Source organism: Prionailurus viverrinus, chromosome F1 (genome assembly GCF_022837055.1).
Source record: "Prionailurus viverrinus isolate Anna chromosome F1, UM_Priviv_1.0, whole genome shotgun sequence".
NCBI lineage: Eukaryota > Metazoa > Chordata > Mammalia > Carnivora > Felidae > Prionailurus > Prionailurus viverrinus.
In genome coordinates this window covers 64735798-64751409 of record NC_062577.1, presented here as the reverse complement: position 1 = coordinate 64751409, position 15612 = coordinate 64735798, and the positions used below count along the sequence as shown (strand labels likewise).

General features: G+C 60.3%; 1 protein-coding gene across 9 annotated transcripts in view; it reads right to left on the bottom strand.

Moving 5' to 3' along the window:
• Nucleotides 1–15612, bottom strand: part of ARHGEF11 (Rho guanine nucleotide exchange factor 11) — an 88036-nt gene that overhangs the window by 7814 nt on the left and 64610 nt on the right. For 4 of the 9 annotated variants that reach the window (XM_047840512.1, XM_047840517.1, XM_047840518.1 and 1 more), the window contains exons 14-29: nucleotides 15129–15227; nucleotides 14104–14146; nucleotides 12996–13092; nucleotides 12739–12861; nucleotides 10741–10764; nucleotides 9587–9731; nucleotides 9200–9299; nucleotides 8410–8439; nucleotides 5455–5581; nucleotides 2867–3046; nucleotides 2740–2787; nucleotides 2425–2612; nucleotides 2027–2173; nucleotides 1644–1723; nucleotides 1411–1536; nucleotides 760–877 (exon numbers count right to left, since the gene is read on the bottom strand). In XM_047840512.1, the coding sequence (XP_047696468.1) occupies nucleotides 760–877; nucleotides 1411–1536; nucleotides 1644–1723; nucleotides 2027–2173; nucleotides 2425–2612; nucleotides 2740–2787; nucleotides 2867–3046; nucleotides 5455–5581; nucleotides 8410–8439; nucleotides 9200–9299; nucleotides 9587–9731; nucleotides 10741–10764; nucleotides 12739–12861; nucleotides 12996–13092; nucleotides 14104–14146; nucleotides 15129–15227 (1675 nt within the window). The remainder of the gene's footprint in view (nucleotides 1–759; nucleotides 878–1410; nucleotides 1537–1643; nucleotides 1724–2026; nucleotides 2174–2424; nucleotides 2613–2739; nucleotides 2788–2866; nucleotides 3047–5454; nucleotides 5582–8409; nucleotides 8440–9199; nucleotides 9300–9586; nucleotides 9732–10740; nucleotides 10765–12738; nucleotides 12862–12995; nucleotides 13093–14103; nucleotides 14147–15128; nucleotides 15228–15612) is intronic. The other 5 variants (XM_047840513.1, XM_047840520.1, XM_047840515.1 and 2 more) reach the window with 3 other exon arrangements.

Genomic DNA, 15612 nt, shown 5'->3' with positions numbered 1-15612 from the left:
AGGAGCGTGTCAGAGTCCAGCACACCCGGCCGCCGGTGGCTGCAAGCCGACGGTACGGGCACAGGTGTGTTGCCTTGGCCTCACTCGAGGGCCTCAAACGTAAGGGACCCTGGCGCTGAGGGTCCTCGGGATCAGAGCACCGTCCCGGAGACACACACAGCTCTTGGGAATTGCCAGCTGGACCACAACCAGCTCCACAGATGCGGGGGAGGGCAGGGCCTGGCTGACGGCAAGGGTGCCTCCAGGATGCCCGCCCAGGTCGGGAGAGGGTCCTCACACTCCATACCCTGACTCCAGCGCCCCAAATTCGAGGGCAGCGGGGGAATGCTCGGGACCCCAGAGAGTGTCCCTGGGGCTAGCTCCTCTCAGCACGGCCACTGAACTTCTAGTCAGCACACGCGGCTGTACGTCTGTGCGCTGCACAGAGGCATCCGGCAGGGGGACGGACAGATGCGGGGGGCGGCGGGGGGGGGGGGGGAAGGTGACGGCAGCCGTGGCCCCGGTGTGGGACCACAGTCACATGGGAGTCCGCGTGCCAACCTCTTTCCATTCGGACGCTTTCCTCAGGTTTGCACCAAGGCCCCCACAGGCTGGGGGCGAGCCTCACACCCCCTCCCGCTGGCGAGCTTCTTCTCCCCAAAGCACGCTCATAATCGCGACCTCCCTCGAGACTGAGCGGAACAAGCGACTCGTGAAGGCCACAGAGCAGGTCAGCGCTAGAACTAGGTCTGAGTGCGGCCACCGCCTCGCGCTCCCTACCCTCCGTGTGCTTGAGGACGCTCTCCAGCAGCAGCGGGTACTTGGTGAGCCGCTGCATCTCCGAGATGATGAGGTCTCTGAGCTGCAGCCGCCGGCACTGAGGGTGGCTCTCGGCCTCCTGAACAGCAGCGGGCACAGACGGAGAAAGAGAACAACCTGCAGTCAGGGCCTGGCTCACGGGCTCGGGACCCGGATGAGTGTGAAAAGGCCAAGTGGGTCCCGGCCCCAGAGGGTCACTCAGAAAGGTTTAGGGAAGACTGGTGGGGGCCGGGAGATAACCCACGGAGGGGATGTGGTCGAACGAGCACCACAGAGCAGGTGCTATGCCCGCTTTACAGACAGGGAAACCGAGGCCCAGCTACGCGCACACAGGAAGCAGGAGGCGAACACGGCCTCCCGGCCGCTAAGCCACGTCCGTCCTGAGGGCCGGCACGTGCCAGTGTTTCTGAGGCGGTGGCGTGGGACGAGGGGGGTGTGGACGGGCGTGGGGGTAGCTGGGCTGCCCTCCCGGGTGGAGAGGAGAGGCCGGCGGGCCTGCCCCGGGGCTCCGGGAAAGCAGCCCGGGAGATCCCTGGCGACCCCGGTCGGCTTTACGGAGCTACGCCCGCACTGACTTCTACTGGCGGCCAGGCCGCGGCGGGGAGGCCACACCTGCATGAAGAGCTGGAACCGGCTCTCCTTGCGCTGCTTGGTCTTGATGAGCGCCAGTGCTATGGACTGGTGGGAGCAGAACCGCGCGGCCACCTGCTGGAGCTCCTCCCGGGCGGGGCCGTCAAACTGCAGCACAAGGGACGCCACCCGGGCATCGCACCCCGGCCCTCCCATGCCCTCCGCCGCCGCTCCCGTGGCCACGGGAAAGGGGGACCCGTCCCCTCCAAGCATACCCGAGCCAGCATGAGGTCACCGATGTCTTTGATGATGGGGCCCTCCTCCCGGAGCTTCCTCATGGCCTCACACCAGGAATCTGGGGCAAGGAGAGAAGAATCAGAGAGGCCCGGGGTAGAGTTGCACCGCCGGACCCTCCGGGACCCGGGGAGAAGGGCTTTGGGCGGCAGTGCCGAGGGGAAGGGTCCGGCAGCCGTTCTGCTCCTGGGGGACCCGGGAGGCTGGCTTCAGGCCGCGTCTCAAGCTGTCCGCCAGAGAGAGCTGGTGAGGGCCGTCTGCTCAGGTAGGCCCTGGCACACGGTCAGATGGGGACAGACACCTGAAGGCTGGCCGGAGAAGGGGTGTGGGGGAAAGACAGCGGGCGGGGAGGACGGCCCCTCACTGTGGATCTCTATGAGCTCAGGCAGGTTGGGGAAGAGCCGGGCCAGCTCCTCCCGGGGCATCAGGTTCTCCTTCTTCATTCGCTGGTAGAAGATCAGGTCCAGGACCCGGAGCGTGCGCAGATGGGAGGCTTCTGTCACAAACAGCTCTGAGCGGGGTGGTCGCGGGATGGGAGGGACACAAAGCACAGGGGGTCAAGCGAGTATGCAAAGTCATATGACTGCCACCCCAAACCACTTCTGAGGAAGCCGAGCGCTGGTGTCAGATCGCAGGGCGACATCCCACCCCAAGGGCCATGCGGGAATGGCGACATGGACCTGGTCCCGTCCCCAGGGAGCCACCTGGCCTACTACCACCCTCTGCCCCCTACTCGCCCCAGTCAGAGGGGCACATGCTCACCGTTGATGACCTCCTGCCGGTCGATCTCTCTCTGGCTTAGCCCAGCCACCACGTCCTTGCCCACCATGTGCTGCCAGTTCTGGGCATCCGGCTCCAGCTCCAGGTCAGACAGCTGGCCCAGATCGTCCTCTAGGAGGTGGGGGAGGAGGGCGTCTGCACCGAACCCCAGATTGGGGGACTCGATGCTCCTGGGGAAGAGGAGGAAGGACTCAGCTCGGGGTCCGCCCCCGTCTCTCCTGCCCCGCGCCCACGGGAAACGGCGGCCGTGGACGGGCACACCTGGCCGGCCGCTCGGGGCCGGGACCCCCCACTCACCTGCGGCCCATCTTGGGGGTGAAGGGAGGGGTTGGGTTCTCCAGAGACCTGTGGAGAGAAGTCAGCCCTCAGCCCCCGCTGCCCCTGCCCCGAGACGCCCCAGCTGAGCTGCCCGAGCCCTGCCCACCTGGTGGAGAGGCTGGAGGCAGAGGACGAAGCTGACTGGTGGAGGCGGGCGGCCTCCGCGGCCGCGTCCATGTCTACGTCGCTGCGAGAGCGGGGCACGTTGTCCGCCTTCCGAGACCGCTTCATCTCCTCCCGGCCCTTCAGGCTCTCCGAGCGGCCCAGGCGAATCTCTGAGCGTGAACTGGGGAAGGAGGACCGGCAGCCTTGGGGTCCCACGTCCCGGACGAGCTCTCCTCTGCCACCAAGACTCCGGGTGCCTCCCCTGCCCCTCCCCAGTCCGGCTCGATGGACAGAGGCTCTCATCGTCCCCGTCATCGTCCCCGTGGCCCACCAGGAAACGAGAGCGGGGACCAAGAGATCAGACTTGTGGTATGCCACAGACCCCAAACCCTCCAGGAAAGCTGTGGATGCCGCAGGCCCTTATAGGGGACCATGAGGTCCTCGCTCCTGTCCTGGACTGTCTGGTGGCCAGACCATCTTTCCCTCGGCTCCAGAGCAGGTCAGCTCCCACCGCGGACCCTGCTTGAGGCAGATCTCTTCCTTTCATAGAACCTTCTTCTACCGAGAAGTACAGGCACTTCCTTCACACTTGTCCTGGCCTCCTCGCAGGCCTTTCAGAGATTCTACCCACGGATGGGCTCCTGCCCCTCCAGCTGTGGTGTGGATTCTTCTGTTCTCATCTTGTAGCATCCTTCCAGAGCTTCCACATCCCCTCCTGGGGGCAGGCTGGCTGGGGAGGGCCCATCTACTGACCGGCAGGAACCCGCTCCCTCACCTGCCAGGTTTGGCCAAAAGACCCACAGACAAGACAAGACTCAGCATCTCCAGTCCCAGAGACCCCTCAGTGTGAAGAGACGCTGACGGCCGGGTGTTCTTTCCGGCATCCTGCAGAGCATGAGCCGGGAGACAGCCGGTGTCTCTGACCCCTGCTGCCCCAGGATGGTGCCTCCTCCCTCCACGGCCCTGCTGGCTTGGTTCTTACTGACCTGCTCACTGATCTGCATCCCGGCCCCCTGCCTCCAGGACCAGGGACGGCCTACGGAGTCTGGGCAGCTCCTGAGGACACAGCAGGCTGCTGTAGCAAAGGAGGCCAGCACCCTGGGCTCCATTTATCTCGTGTCTCTCAACTGCCAAGGACTCAAACGGAGTTATCCCTGAAGCCACACTGCCAGCCGACCGCCTCAGACCACCCCCTGGGGGCTGCTAGAACGCCTCCAGCCAAGACCACTCACCTAGCACTTGCACCAGTAACCCACAACAGGCCACCTGAGCACCAGGACAAGCCCCCACAAGCGAGTAACCTTCCTCCCAACAAGTGGGGCGACCTACCTCTGGTCCCCGATCCCTAGAATACTGCCTTCTAGACCCGGGGGCTCTTATACCTGCTGACCTCTGACCCACCGTTTCTGCTAAGATTGCTGGTGAGCTTACAGTCAGCAAAGCCAACGGCTCCCGTGGACAGTGGATTCGGGATCCTAGGGTCTCAGGGCATGTATAGCTGGCACCTTCAAGAGCCCTATTTGCAAACGGTCTCAACTTTTTTCTCACAACATTGGTATCTCGTCTCTACACGCCTGATGCATCTGTAACACCGGGCCTACACATCCCGTAATTTATACATTTAATTCACTCAATGAGATTACACAGAGCTCGGCCTCTTGGCTCAGGACAGATCTAACCTTCACCTTCCCTTACAGCTCTGTTTGTTCTCATGACGGCAGAATCTCCACATGCACTGAGCTTACGAAGGTTTGCTACGAGCAGGAGTAACCTTGTGTGGGAGCAGGAACGGCGGACTTGTAGTTTGGTCAGTTTCCCAGGTAAAATGGTTTGATTCCCTTGGCCACTCCCCAGTGACCCAGTGACCTGGCTTGCGCCTGCTCAGTAGGCGCACACGTGTAGGATTTCTGTGCACGCAAGACCCCATCTACTATGACTCAAGGGTGACTCAGGGAAGGTGCACGGAGCTTTCTGACCACAGGTGGTTCTCACTAAGTGCTGGCTGGAGAATTTCAGACATGACGTGGCTGCTGTCGTGCCGCGGTCCGGAACAAGTCCGGGAGCACGCCTTGATGCCAGAGAAGGGTTCTCACTGGAACGTGGCCAAAGATGGAGAATATACGAGATGCCAGAGCTGCAAACCCTCTTTTCTTCTCGAAAGTGCTTTGGAACCAGCAGAGCCAAACTACAGTGCTCTTCCTCACGGGCGTCGGGGGCCAACCTTGCCTGACCCCTGCATCCCTGGGACTGTCCCTTGCCACCCCTGCCCCAGTCTTCTCCAGCCTTGTCAGGTAGGGTGTCGGGATTAGCTGCTGTGTAATATCCTCTAGCTGCTGAGTAGTCAGGCGGTGAGTCCAAAGGAAACGTTCAAGACACGCAGTCCCCGGGCTGGGAGGTCGGGGGCCCTGCTCGGTCTTCGGGTGGCCTGATGGCCGACACTGGCGTGTCTTCAGAGCAGCTGCGAGTTCTGCGGCGGGGATCTTATGGTCTAACGGAGTGGGGGGGAAGCACCTGGAAATAACCCTGCAGCACACCCCGCCCAGGCTCCCCTCCGTGGGAAGCCGGCAATTCCCATGTGGCCCTTGCTACCTGTCGCTTTCCAGCAGGTCCTCGGGAAAGCTTCCTGTGGAGAGCCGCTGCGTCCCGGGCTCTGGGGCATCATACGGCTGGTTGTTCTCAAAGTGCTGAATGATGTTCCTCACGTTGCCTGGTTTGACTGGAAGCAGAAAGACAATGAAGGGTACTCTGCTTTCTGTTCGGGACCCTCGCTCCCGTTAGCCCAGAAGACAGAGCAGTGAGCAAGCACGGATGACAGCAGCACCGGGCTGGGGACTGGGAGACGCGGGGGCTGGTCCTCTAGACCACTTCCTGGTCCTCTCCCAATAACCCGGAGAGTGACGGGCAGTCCCTTGCTCTCTCACATGCAAAATGAGACCATTTGGAGGTATGTTTCCTGTGGATATTCCTTTCGGCTCTCACGTTATTACAATGACTCTCAGGCTTAATTAACGATGAGATTTTTTCCAAGAACCGAATACAGAATAGAATACCAGCCGGGAGCACCCAAAATGCATCTATCTGTAATTTGGCCAGGTTGCCAGGTTATATCAATCATTTCCCAAGTTTATATTACTTTTAGAGCTCATTATTTGTTCTTTTTTTGACTTTCCTTCCTGTCCTTCCAGTCCCGGCCCCTGCCTCTAGTTGCTGCCATCACTGTGAATCAGACCCTTTATTATCAGTGAGTGGGGGTGGTCTTAGGTAGAACAGAGAAAAGGGGTCACTCTCTGGCATTCAAATTCCAGCCCCTCTTCAAAGCTAAGACAAAAGAAGGCTGTTCTTGTTCAAAGAAACAGAGAGAGCAGGTATGAAAGTCACGAGGCTCATGGGATACCCGCAGAAGGTTCCTCCTCAGAGACGCAGTGACATCAGCCCAGAGCTGGGCTTCAGAGGCCGATCTGCCAGAGACCAACAGGAAGGCTGGGGGTGGGCAGGGAGGCAGGCGAGGCCCTGATCCTACCCACACTAGCCAGAGTCCCACCCGTGCAAACCCACAAATCTCCCTAAGTCTCTAAACTCAGGTTTCAGGAGAAAGTTTCCAGGCCAGAGCAAACAGAACATCCAGCCGGTCTCTTCAAACTTCGTATCATTTAGGCAGGTGGCCGGGGTAACAGTTTTCCAGAGATGCGTAACAGGAGGCCGTGTCAGGAGCAGGGGCTGTTGGCATCACGCCCACTCTGGGGACTGGGGCCTGAGCTGCCTGCCACAGGGTCAGCTCTGCAGTCACAGCCTGAGCGGCCCTGCTGGGTGACGGCACGGGGGCCTGGGAATACCCTGTAACAGGAGGCCGCCGGGCTGAGCCCACTGCTCCCTCCCCTGTGTGTCGCCTGTGCTCGAGGTATAGTTCACCCTGTGACGACAAACTGGGATTGCTCTGAGAGGCGGCACAACTGAGGAAAGTCAGTGTCATGGGGGGAGAAAGGCAGAAAGGAATGCAATTTTTTAAATGAGCACAGTTTTCACTGGTGTCCCCTGTTCTCCTTCCTCCATTCTCTGGACGACAATGAAATGGAAGGGTAAGTACATTCCGTATTATCAACAGTCAGTTATGGTCGCTCTTAAACGGGGGCAACAGCTGATGACTCTAACGGTCACTCAGTGCTGACCCTTCCTCCACCTCTGGGGGCTGTTTGGTCTTTAGACACGGACATAGGCTTTGCTGATGTCCTGGGAACTTGGGAACCAAGGCCACGCCAAATCATTAGATTACAATGGAAAGACCGAACTCAGCCCTGGTGAACACCCAGGCCCCTTACCCTGTCCTCGGGCTCCCGGCCCCTCGAAGCTGCTGCTTCCTCCTGCCTCCACTGGGGCAGCTTGGACGGGAGGAAGTGTGTGTTAAGATCCAAGGGCCTGGGTCCCAAGACCATTCTTTTACCTTTCCATTGTTTTATATGCCTTTTCTCAAAACTTAAAACCTTTTTTTTTTTTTTTTTAAGTAGCATAAGGAGGGGTGCCTGGGTGGCTCAGTCGGTTGGGTGTCCGACTTCGGCTCAGGTCATAATTTCACGGTTCGTGGGTTCGAGCCCCCTGCGTCGAAGTCTGGAGCCTGCTTCGGATTCTGTCTCCCTCTCTCTCTGCCCCACCCCTGCTCACGCTCTGTCTCTGCCTCTCTCTCGAAAATAAATAAACATTAAAAAAAAAAAAATCAATAAAGTAGCACGAGTCTAGGAATTTAGTAACTTTGAAATAATTTTGAAAATCGTTATTTTTAATTGTCACTTCACATAAAATGAATTCTAGCCACTGAACAATTTCCTGATTTCACTGCACTGCTCTCTCTCTGCACAGATTCACAGTAGAGCCTTGACCACATTAATCACGTGACTGTACTCGTGGGAGCCTCACTGATGAGAAATGAGTTTGCCCAACTGCAGGTTCTCAGCCTCTCTGGGTTAATGTATATGATGTGTTCGTTTTCAGCGCACAGACCCCCGACGGCACCAGGCCCTCTAACACACAGCAGGGGTCACTCTCTTCAACCGCCGCGGTGACGCCACACCGTCCATGTTAAGTCAGGAGCGGTGGACACGCCATGCTCAAGGGCTGAAGCAGAGCAGGTGACGGACGGTGAAAGGCCCCCAAGAAGAACGGTTAGAGACCCACTGTTTATGAAATAAACCCCGCATAACTCTCAAAAATGAGGATTTTTGTTATTTCAGTCGAGACAAAAACCTGAGAAGCTCGTGCAGGACGTTTTAATGTGTGAAGGCCTCCCTCGTGTACACGGAGCCCTGGACCTTCGGAGCCCGTTCCCTGGGATGTGAGACAGGGACAGGGCGGGGCCGAGGGCGGGGAGGCTGGCCTCCGTGACACCGCCAGGAGCAGCCCCCTGTGGAGGCAGCTGGAGCAGGAGGGAGGCACACGGAAGACAGCGACGGAGTGACGGGATGGGGGACGGGGAAAAAGGACAGACAGACAGACTGGAGAGATGGAAACTCAAAGCTAATGCAAAGAAAAACCCACAGAAAATGGTCCTTTTACCTTCCACAGGGGACAAGGGAATATGAAATGCTAAAAGAAAACAAACAAAAACAAAAGTAAACCATGAAAAGTCAAATTAACGTCTCCAGAGTCAAAACAAAACTTACATCAAGCTGGAAAATGAAAAACGAATGGCAAAAATCAGGTCTGATCTAGAAGAGTCCCCCCTTCCGCAGCCCCCAGGCAGCAATATAAGAAAAGGCCACTGGCCCACCCACCCCACAGCCCTTCCCAGACTCCCAAGACTAACACTGGGGTCCGAAGACGCCGACCGGGAGGCCGGCAGGAAGTTCCAGACCGGCGACAGGCTTAACCGAGTTTCAGGTGCAGCATCGGGGGTGTCGCTGGGCCCCCCACCTCCCACTCCACATCTAGTTCTGCTTAGCAGTAAGTCAGACTTCCCATCGAAGGCCCACAATTGCTCCCAACACACCTCAGGGGCACAGACGGAGCCCACTGGTGAAGGTGAAGGGGGCATCTACTGTCAACAGGGCGGCCTTGCCAGGCGGGAATATTCCTCCGCGTGGCTGCTCGGTAGCTATAACTGCCCTGAGCTCCTAGACTAAGGCCCGGGGACCGGCATGGCCTCCTTGGCTCGGAAGCATCATCTGCACCTCGAGGAGCCTGCACGCGGTGTGGCAAGGGGACAATGAGCAGGACTGAGCGGGAGCTGCGGTCTCAGAGGGCAGGCGGGCGTGCGGCTGCTGGGACAGGGAACACCCTCTGCCAGCCGCCCGGTCAGTGACGGGGCCGCCGCCCCTGCCCCCCCCCCGCCCCCCCATGTACTCACTGCTCTGCGAAGAGCCTTTGGGCTTCCCGATGTACTTGAGGATAGGGTTTCGCCTCTTGTCCTCCAAGGCTTCCTTGTCTTTCTTGGAATTGCTGCTCTGCTGGGACAGGAGACACCAGCTTTGGAGAAGGTCCCAATCCCCAGACTTAGCCACTCATCCCTGCCACTGCCCCCAGACCCGCCCTGAACGGCTAACTGCAAAGCAGACTCCTGCTTGCTCCCGAACCAGCACACGTGCGCCTGGGCCGGGTTTGAGCTCGTCTGTGGGTTCTCATGGACTCCCCACGCAAAGGCAGCGAGGGTCAGGCGCAGTCGTGAGTGGCTTTCCCGGGTTGGCCTCATGCAGAGACCCGCACCAGAGGACTCTTGTCCAGGTAGTTCTGTCACCTTCTTGGTCTTTGGGAAGAAGGGCAGCCACTTGTCCTTGTCAGGAGCTGCCTGAGCCTTTTCGGCTGCGCCAGAAGGCCGTGCCTCTCGAAGACGGAGCCCGGCGTGGCTCATGTAGGTATTGAGGGCGAAGTCCATGGGGGCGCTGTGAGACGGGAAGCAGAGTGGTCAGTCAGAAAGCTCGAGCTGTGCCCGCCAACAGGCGGAAGGGCCGGAACCCCGCTCCGAACAATCTCCAAACTACCACCCGGGGGGGTGACAAAGGGAGAGTTCTGGGTCAGGGTGTTTGGAAGGAGCCCTGGAATTCTCAAGGGGGGGCACAGAAGGACTCCTGGCTAGCAGGAGTCCTGGGAGAGACCTAATTCTCTCTCTAAGCGGAACTCTTCCTGAAGGGGGGAGAGCGGCCAGCAGAAGGATGTGGCCGGTCCCTACAACGTAAGCCAACAAGCCGGCAGGCCTGGAACCGACTGAGGCCCACGGCCACGGTCCTCGGGCATCCACGTGCGGCGGGGTGGCAGGGAAAAGGGGAGAAGTGCCGGCCTGCCTCTGCCTTCACCACCTTCCCGGCCCTGGCACCAAGAGAGAGATGGAACGGAGCCGCCACGGGCCACACGTGGAACCGTCCAGAGCTGTGTCTGGAAGCGATCTGGCCCTGGATTCAGGAGGCAGGTCGGGCACTCTGGGCACTCAGTGCAGCAGGGGCTCCGGCCCCTCCTCCACAACCGCCCTGGCCTGCCTTCCTCCGGCTCAAGCGTGCGCACACTCTTCAACGCTGGCTGCTTGAGGAGCGGACACGCATACTGGCTGTGGAAACCCCATAACCTGTGCCAGAGAGGAGAGGCGTCGCGCCCCGGCTCCCCGACAAGGGCTGCTGACGCAGGCTGGTCCTGTCACCAGCACTTCACGGTGGCTCAGAGGTGAAAGCCGGAGGGAGACGCAGAGCTAAGGCGGAGGTGGAGAGGCCGGCTATGTGCACGGTGGGGTGAGGGCAGACCCTTGCCCCAGGCAGCGGCCCCAAGCGGCAGGGGCCTGGACCTCATGAGCCGCTGTTACAGTTACGCGACACCTGGGGCCATGGCTGGACACACTGTGACCTCGATGCTCAGGGCGCCCTGTGTCCAGAAGGATGGCAAACGCACCGCACACTCACTCACCTCCTGTCCTCCTCGTACTTGGACCTGGAACAAAAGGAAGGAGCCATGACGCGCACGTACGGCACAGGCGTGTTGGCCGCGCAGACACGGAGGACGGGGGCGGTGGGGGCGGGGAGGCCAGACCTCGACTCCGGTCTCAGCTCTGAGCCCACGTGGGGCTCGGGAGGCGAGAGCGCTCACCCCCTTGGGGGCCTCGGCACAGGGACTGAGAGGTCCTTCCCGCTGAAGGGGGACGTGGCCAGCACTGTGACGTGATCACGGAGGAAGAGGCCCGTCCTCGCCCAGCCAAACTCGACTGAAGGGCTGGGCTGACGTAGAGCTGGAGGAGGGCGGGTGGCCCCTCGAGAGCCGACCCAGAGAGACCTTCCCACACGGCGGTGGAGGCAGCAACGACCAGCTGAGGGGGCACGATGGGCCAGGCACTATTCTAAGCTATTCACAAGCTGATCGAGATCTCAAAGCACCCGGTGAGGAGGTGTTAGATCTCCATCAGTGAGGCTGAAGCTTCCCGTAGAGACCACCCCGAGCAGGGTGCCCACTGTAACAGGCCAGGGAAACGGAGGCCCACAAAGATCCAGGGCTTGGCTGAAGGTCAGGGGGTTATTCCCAGGAATACGCCCCTGTGTGATGTCTGCAGTCCTGTCTCTCCTCTGCCAGACTTAGCCTGCGGCCACACCTCCAGGGTGACGTCTAATACGGACCTCAGACTCAACATGCCCACCTCGGACTGCCCCCCACACAGCCGCCCTGATCCCGGCTGATGGCACCTCGTCCTTTCTGCCGTGTAGGCACAAACTGTGGGGTCTTCCCCGACCCACACTCAGTTTTTAGGAGATGCTCGTTTGCTCTACTGTTAGGATACACGTGGGACACCGACCACGTCTCACCGCGTGCCCCAGCCCTGCCCGGTCCAAGCCCCACCGCGTGGGTTCCCGTGCGGCCCCTCCTCGCCACGGACAGGGAAAACCAGAGGCCGCACAACCGTCCTCAGGCTCTGCGGCTGCCCTCCCGTCACCTCTCTGACTTCAGCACCCACCTTCTCTATCTGCTCTGGTCTCCGCTGCTCCCCACACGTCAAGCACGTGCCTACTTTGCCCTGCCTCTTCCCCCCAGCGGTCTTCAAGGATGACGGTCCCACTTTCTTCAGTTGCTTAGATGTTACTGGGGCGGGGGGGGGGGGAAGCTCGCCCTGGCCGCCCTATTTAAAACCGTCACCCGCTGGCTCTGGTGCGCCCGACCCCTTCCGCCAGCCTGCTCTGTCCCCCTTGTCTCCAGCGCGTTACAGGCCTTCCTTATTTCTTGCACATTGCTCTCTCTTCCCCCTATGACGTGAGCACCACAGAAACTGTTGTTTTGTTCACTAACACGTCCCGAGAGCCCAGAACGAACTCCGCACGTGTTGCTGCATTGAATGGCAGTGTGAACAGAGACTCCGGAGACAGTCTCATCCACCTTTTGTCATTTTATAGCTGAGACCAGGGTCCCAGAACACTGAGTGGAGAAGCCTCTAAGTCTGATGTGTCCCCACAAAGTCACGCGGGTGGCGCTGGGAAGACGGGACAGGAGAGGCACGGCCACCGCAGCTGAGCCGAAGTTCCTGACCAGGTTAGTCAGGCCGGTCTTCTGACGCCCAACTGAGATGATTAGTTGAGAATTGTTCACCCTCCCGCCCGCCAGCCGGTCTGCCTCCTGAGGGCCCACGTATGGCCCTCGTGCCAGGGTCCCTGTGACCCTACGGACAGGAGGCAGCACGGTCAGGAAGAGGGCTTGGAAGGGGAGCAGAAAGCTCCGTGGGGAGCCGTGGAGTCCCGCGGCCCCGTGAAATGCCAACAGTCTCGCCTGAGCAAGGCAGCAGGCGAGCCGGGCCCTCCGCACCTTCCGGGGGGAGGATCCGGCAGACGTCGTGGGGGGAGAGGCCGGCGAGCAGACGCACAGGACACTCGCGTCTGTTCGGCACTTCCGGGTGTCGTTGCGGGGGGGGGGGGGTGGTGCACTCACAGGATGTCTCCCAGGGCAGCCAGCTGCTTCTCGGCCACTTGGCGTTCTCGGAGAGGGTCGCCGTCCAGGTCCAGCAGGTCATTCTCACCGTACAGACTGCCCAGCCCCAGGGTGCGCTTCGTTCTAAGACAGACAAAGCAGGCACACACGTGTGCTCACAGACGCCCGGAAACAGCGAGGCAAGTGCGCTCACGAGAGACGCTCGTCACAGGGGACAGACGGGTGAGGACGCAGAGGGAGCGGGGGGGACCCACAACCTGTAGTCCTGGATCTGCTCCTGGATCTCGGGCATGGCCGCCTCCTGGGCTTCCCGGAGGGCAGCGCGGACGTCCTCGCTGCTGCGCAGACGTGAGTCTGGTGGGAACCCAGGGAAGGAGAGATGGGGTGTCGGGAGAGGGGGCCATGCCTGCTGAGCCCCCTGAGTCCTGGACCCACCAGGCCACTCCCGAATCCAGGACTGGACTCCTGTTGTCCAGGTCCCAAGGCAAGCACAAAAACATTTTCTGGATGTTCTAGGCTCTGTTATGTGGACAAATGAAACCCCGTCTATGATCAGATGGGCCCAGGGGCTGCCCTCTGATGCCACAGTGCAAACCCCTCATTCTTCGTGGCCACTGGGCCAGGGCGCGAGGCCGAGAAAGGCAAGCACTTCACATGAAGCCCCGACTCCCCAGCGGAACCTGGACGGTGTCGGTCCCGCTTCCCCAGCAGCTTCACGCGGTCGAGGGACTCTACCCTCTGGCCTCAGTCAAGCCACAAGGCACGCTTTCCGAAGGCAGCGTGGGACGCCTGTTCTCAAGAAAGCTGCCTGGGACCCGCTTCTCAGGCTGACACCCTCTTATGCCGCCTTCCCTCAGCTCTCCTATCACGACTAGAGAACGAGATGGGGACGGAGCAATCACTGGCCGGCAGGGTCCTCACCGGGCCAAATGCTGGCAGCATCAGAGAGGAATTCACAGAAACAAAAATACTCCAGAGATCCCGACCCGAGGTGCGATGGAGTGAGGCCCCGGTTTCTGGAGTTTCAAGAATTCCCCCAGGGATTCTGGTGATCGACCAGGCTTAGGAATCCCTCAAGTCCAACTGCCCTTTCGTACAGATGGCCCCGCTGGGCCCAGGAAGGTCCCGGGGAAGGCTGGCAGAAACGAGCTCAGGTCTGACGGGGGCACGTACTCCCGGGATGGGCTCCCCAGGCAGGGCCTGTCCCGTTGCGCAGCCCGTCAGCCATCGTGAGGCGCTCGGGGGGAACCGCCCCTGCTTTCCCTCCTAGAGGAGGGCTTCCCAGGGATGGGGCCCATGTGCCCTCTGTGCTCTGCAGCCTCCCACGGCCCAGGACAAGAGCAGCTGGCTAATAAACTGACTTACCAATTTCAGTCTGCAACACCTCTGGGACCTTCACTCTCAGTGGCTAGAAAAGAGAAGAGTGGGGGCGGGGGCAGTGAGGCCCACAGCCCAGGGTACGTGGGAGACGTTGCACGGTGGCAGGGAGGACTGGAACACCCCTTCTCTCCTTCCCGGACACCCGGCCCACCGTCCTCTCCTCCGCCCCCTCGTAAACCTGCACTCGAGCATGAAGCTACAAGGCGAGCTGGGCCACCTTCTGGGGCACATGTAGGCTTCCCACTTTGCTTCAAGGACATGGGGTGCATGGGATGCACGGCTGCTGACTCAGCAGCAAGGGAGCAAGCTTTACTGGGCCGTCTCTGCTCCCTCAGGTTACCGAGTGTCCCAGTGAGCGGAGAGCAGAGGGACTGACCGCGGGGACAGGCCGGTTCTGCAACCCCCACAGGGTGCGGCCGGCAGCGGCCGCCCCCCTCCAGACCCGCTAGAGGGAACAGGTGTGGAAGTCTTGAGAAGGACACTTTACTCCCAGTCTCAGGAATCCCGCGAGCTTATGTTTTGGAACTGAGAGACTGAAGTCGTTTGGGCATCAGCGTAGCCGCTCACACTGGAGAGTCCGTAAGGCGTTGCCCTGTGCAGGCAGGTGCCGCCGCAGCCCGGCCCTGTCCACACGGGCGCGCGCTCTCGGCCTCCTCCCCGGGAACCCTGCTCTGGGCTGGGCATGAGAGCCCCTAGATCAGTGAGCCCAGACACGGAGCCAGCACCGATCTAGGGGACAGGAATCAGGGCTTGGCACCAGCTCCTTCTCTCTCCAAATGTTTGGAGAGGCCACGTGCATTCTACCTGGCCACACGCAGAACAAAGGGGCCAGGAGAGGAGCTCAGGGTTGAGAGCAGGGCCGGGAACAGGACCCAGGAGCCGTCCGTCAGCCCCAACTTCTCCTGAAGAACGGTTTCCATCCAGCCTGAATGTATGGCTTCATTTTTCCTCTGCTCCGAGTGGCCCCCAGGAGTACAGTAAAATTGTAATTCAATCCACGACTGCCTTACCGCGTTTTTCTCTAGGAAAATATTCCAGATGTCTTTTCCCAAGCTTCGGGAATCCTTGGGGTTTGTCTGCTGATAAACTTCGGCACACAAGTAAAAAAGCTAGGAGGAGAGAGAAGGGGGCTGGAGCGGTGGTTCTCGGTGGCCCCCCTCCGTGGAGGAGTGATTTTGCCTCCAAGGGACAATGAGCGGGCGGTGCCTAGAGACACCTGTGACCCTTCCCTGGAGAGGTGCTGGGGCACCTAGTGGGCAGAGCCTAGTGGCGCAGCTGAGATGGGAAGATGCACAGGACGGCCCCCAGCAGAAACTCCTACAGCTCAACGTCACCACGCTGGGGCGGAGAAACCCTGGCCTGGAGTCTCAGAACCCTCTGAGTTCTGCCCACCCGCTTGCAACACAGGCACCTATCTGTGCGTCCTCCACACTCGGCATTTTGCCTCGTGCTGGTCTGTATCTTGTGTTCTACGGGCCGGTGTTCTACTTCTGT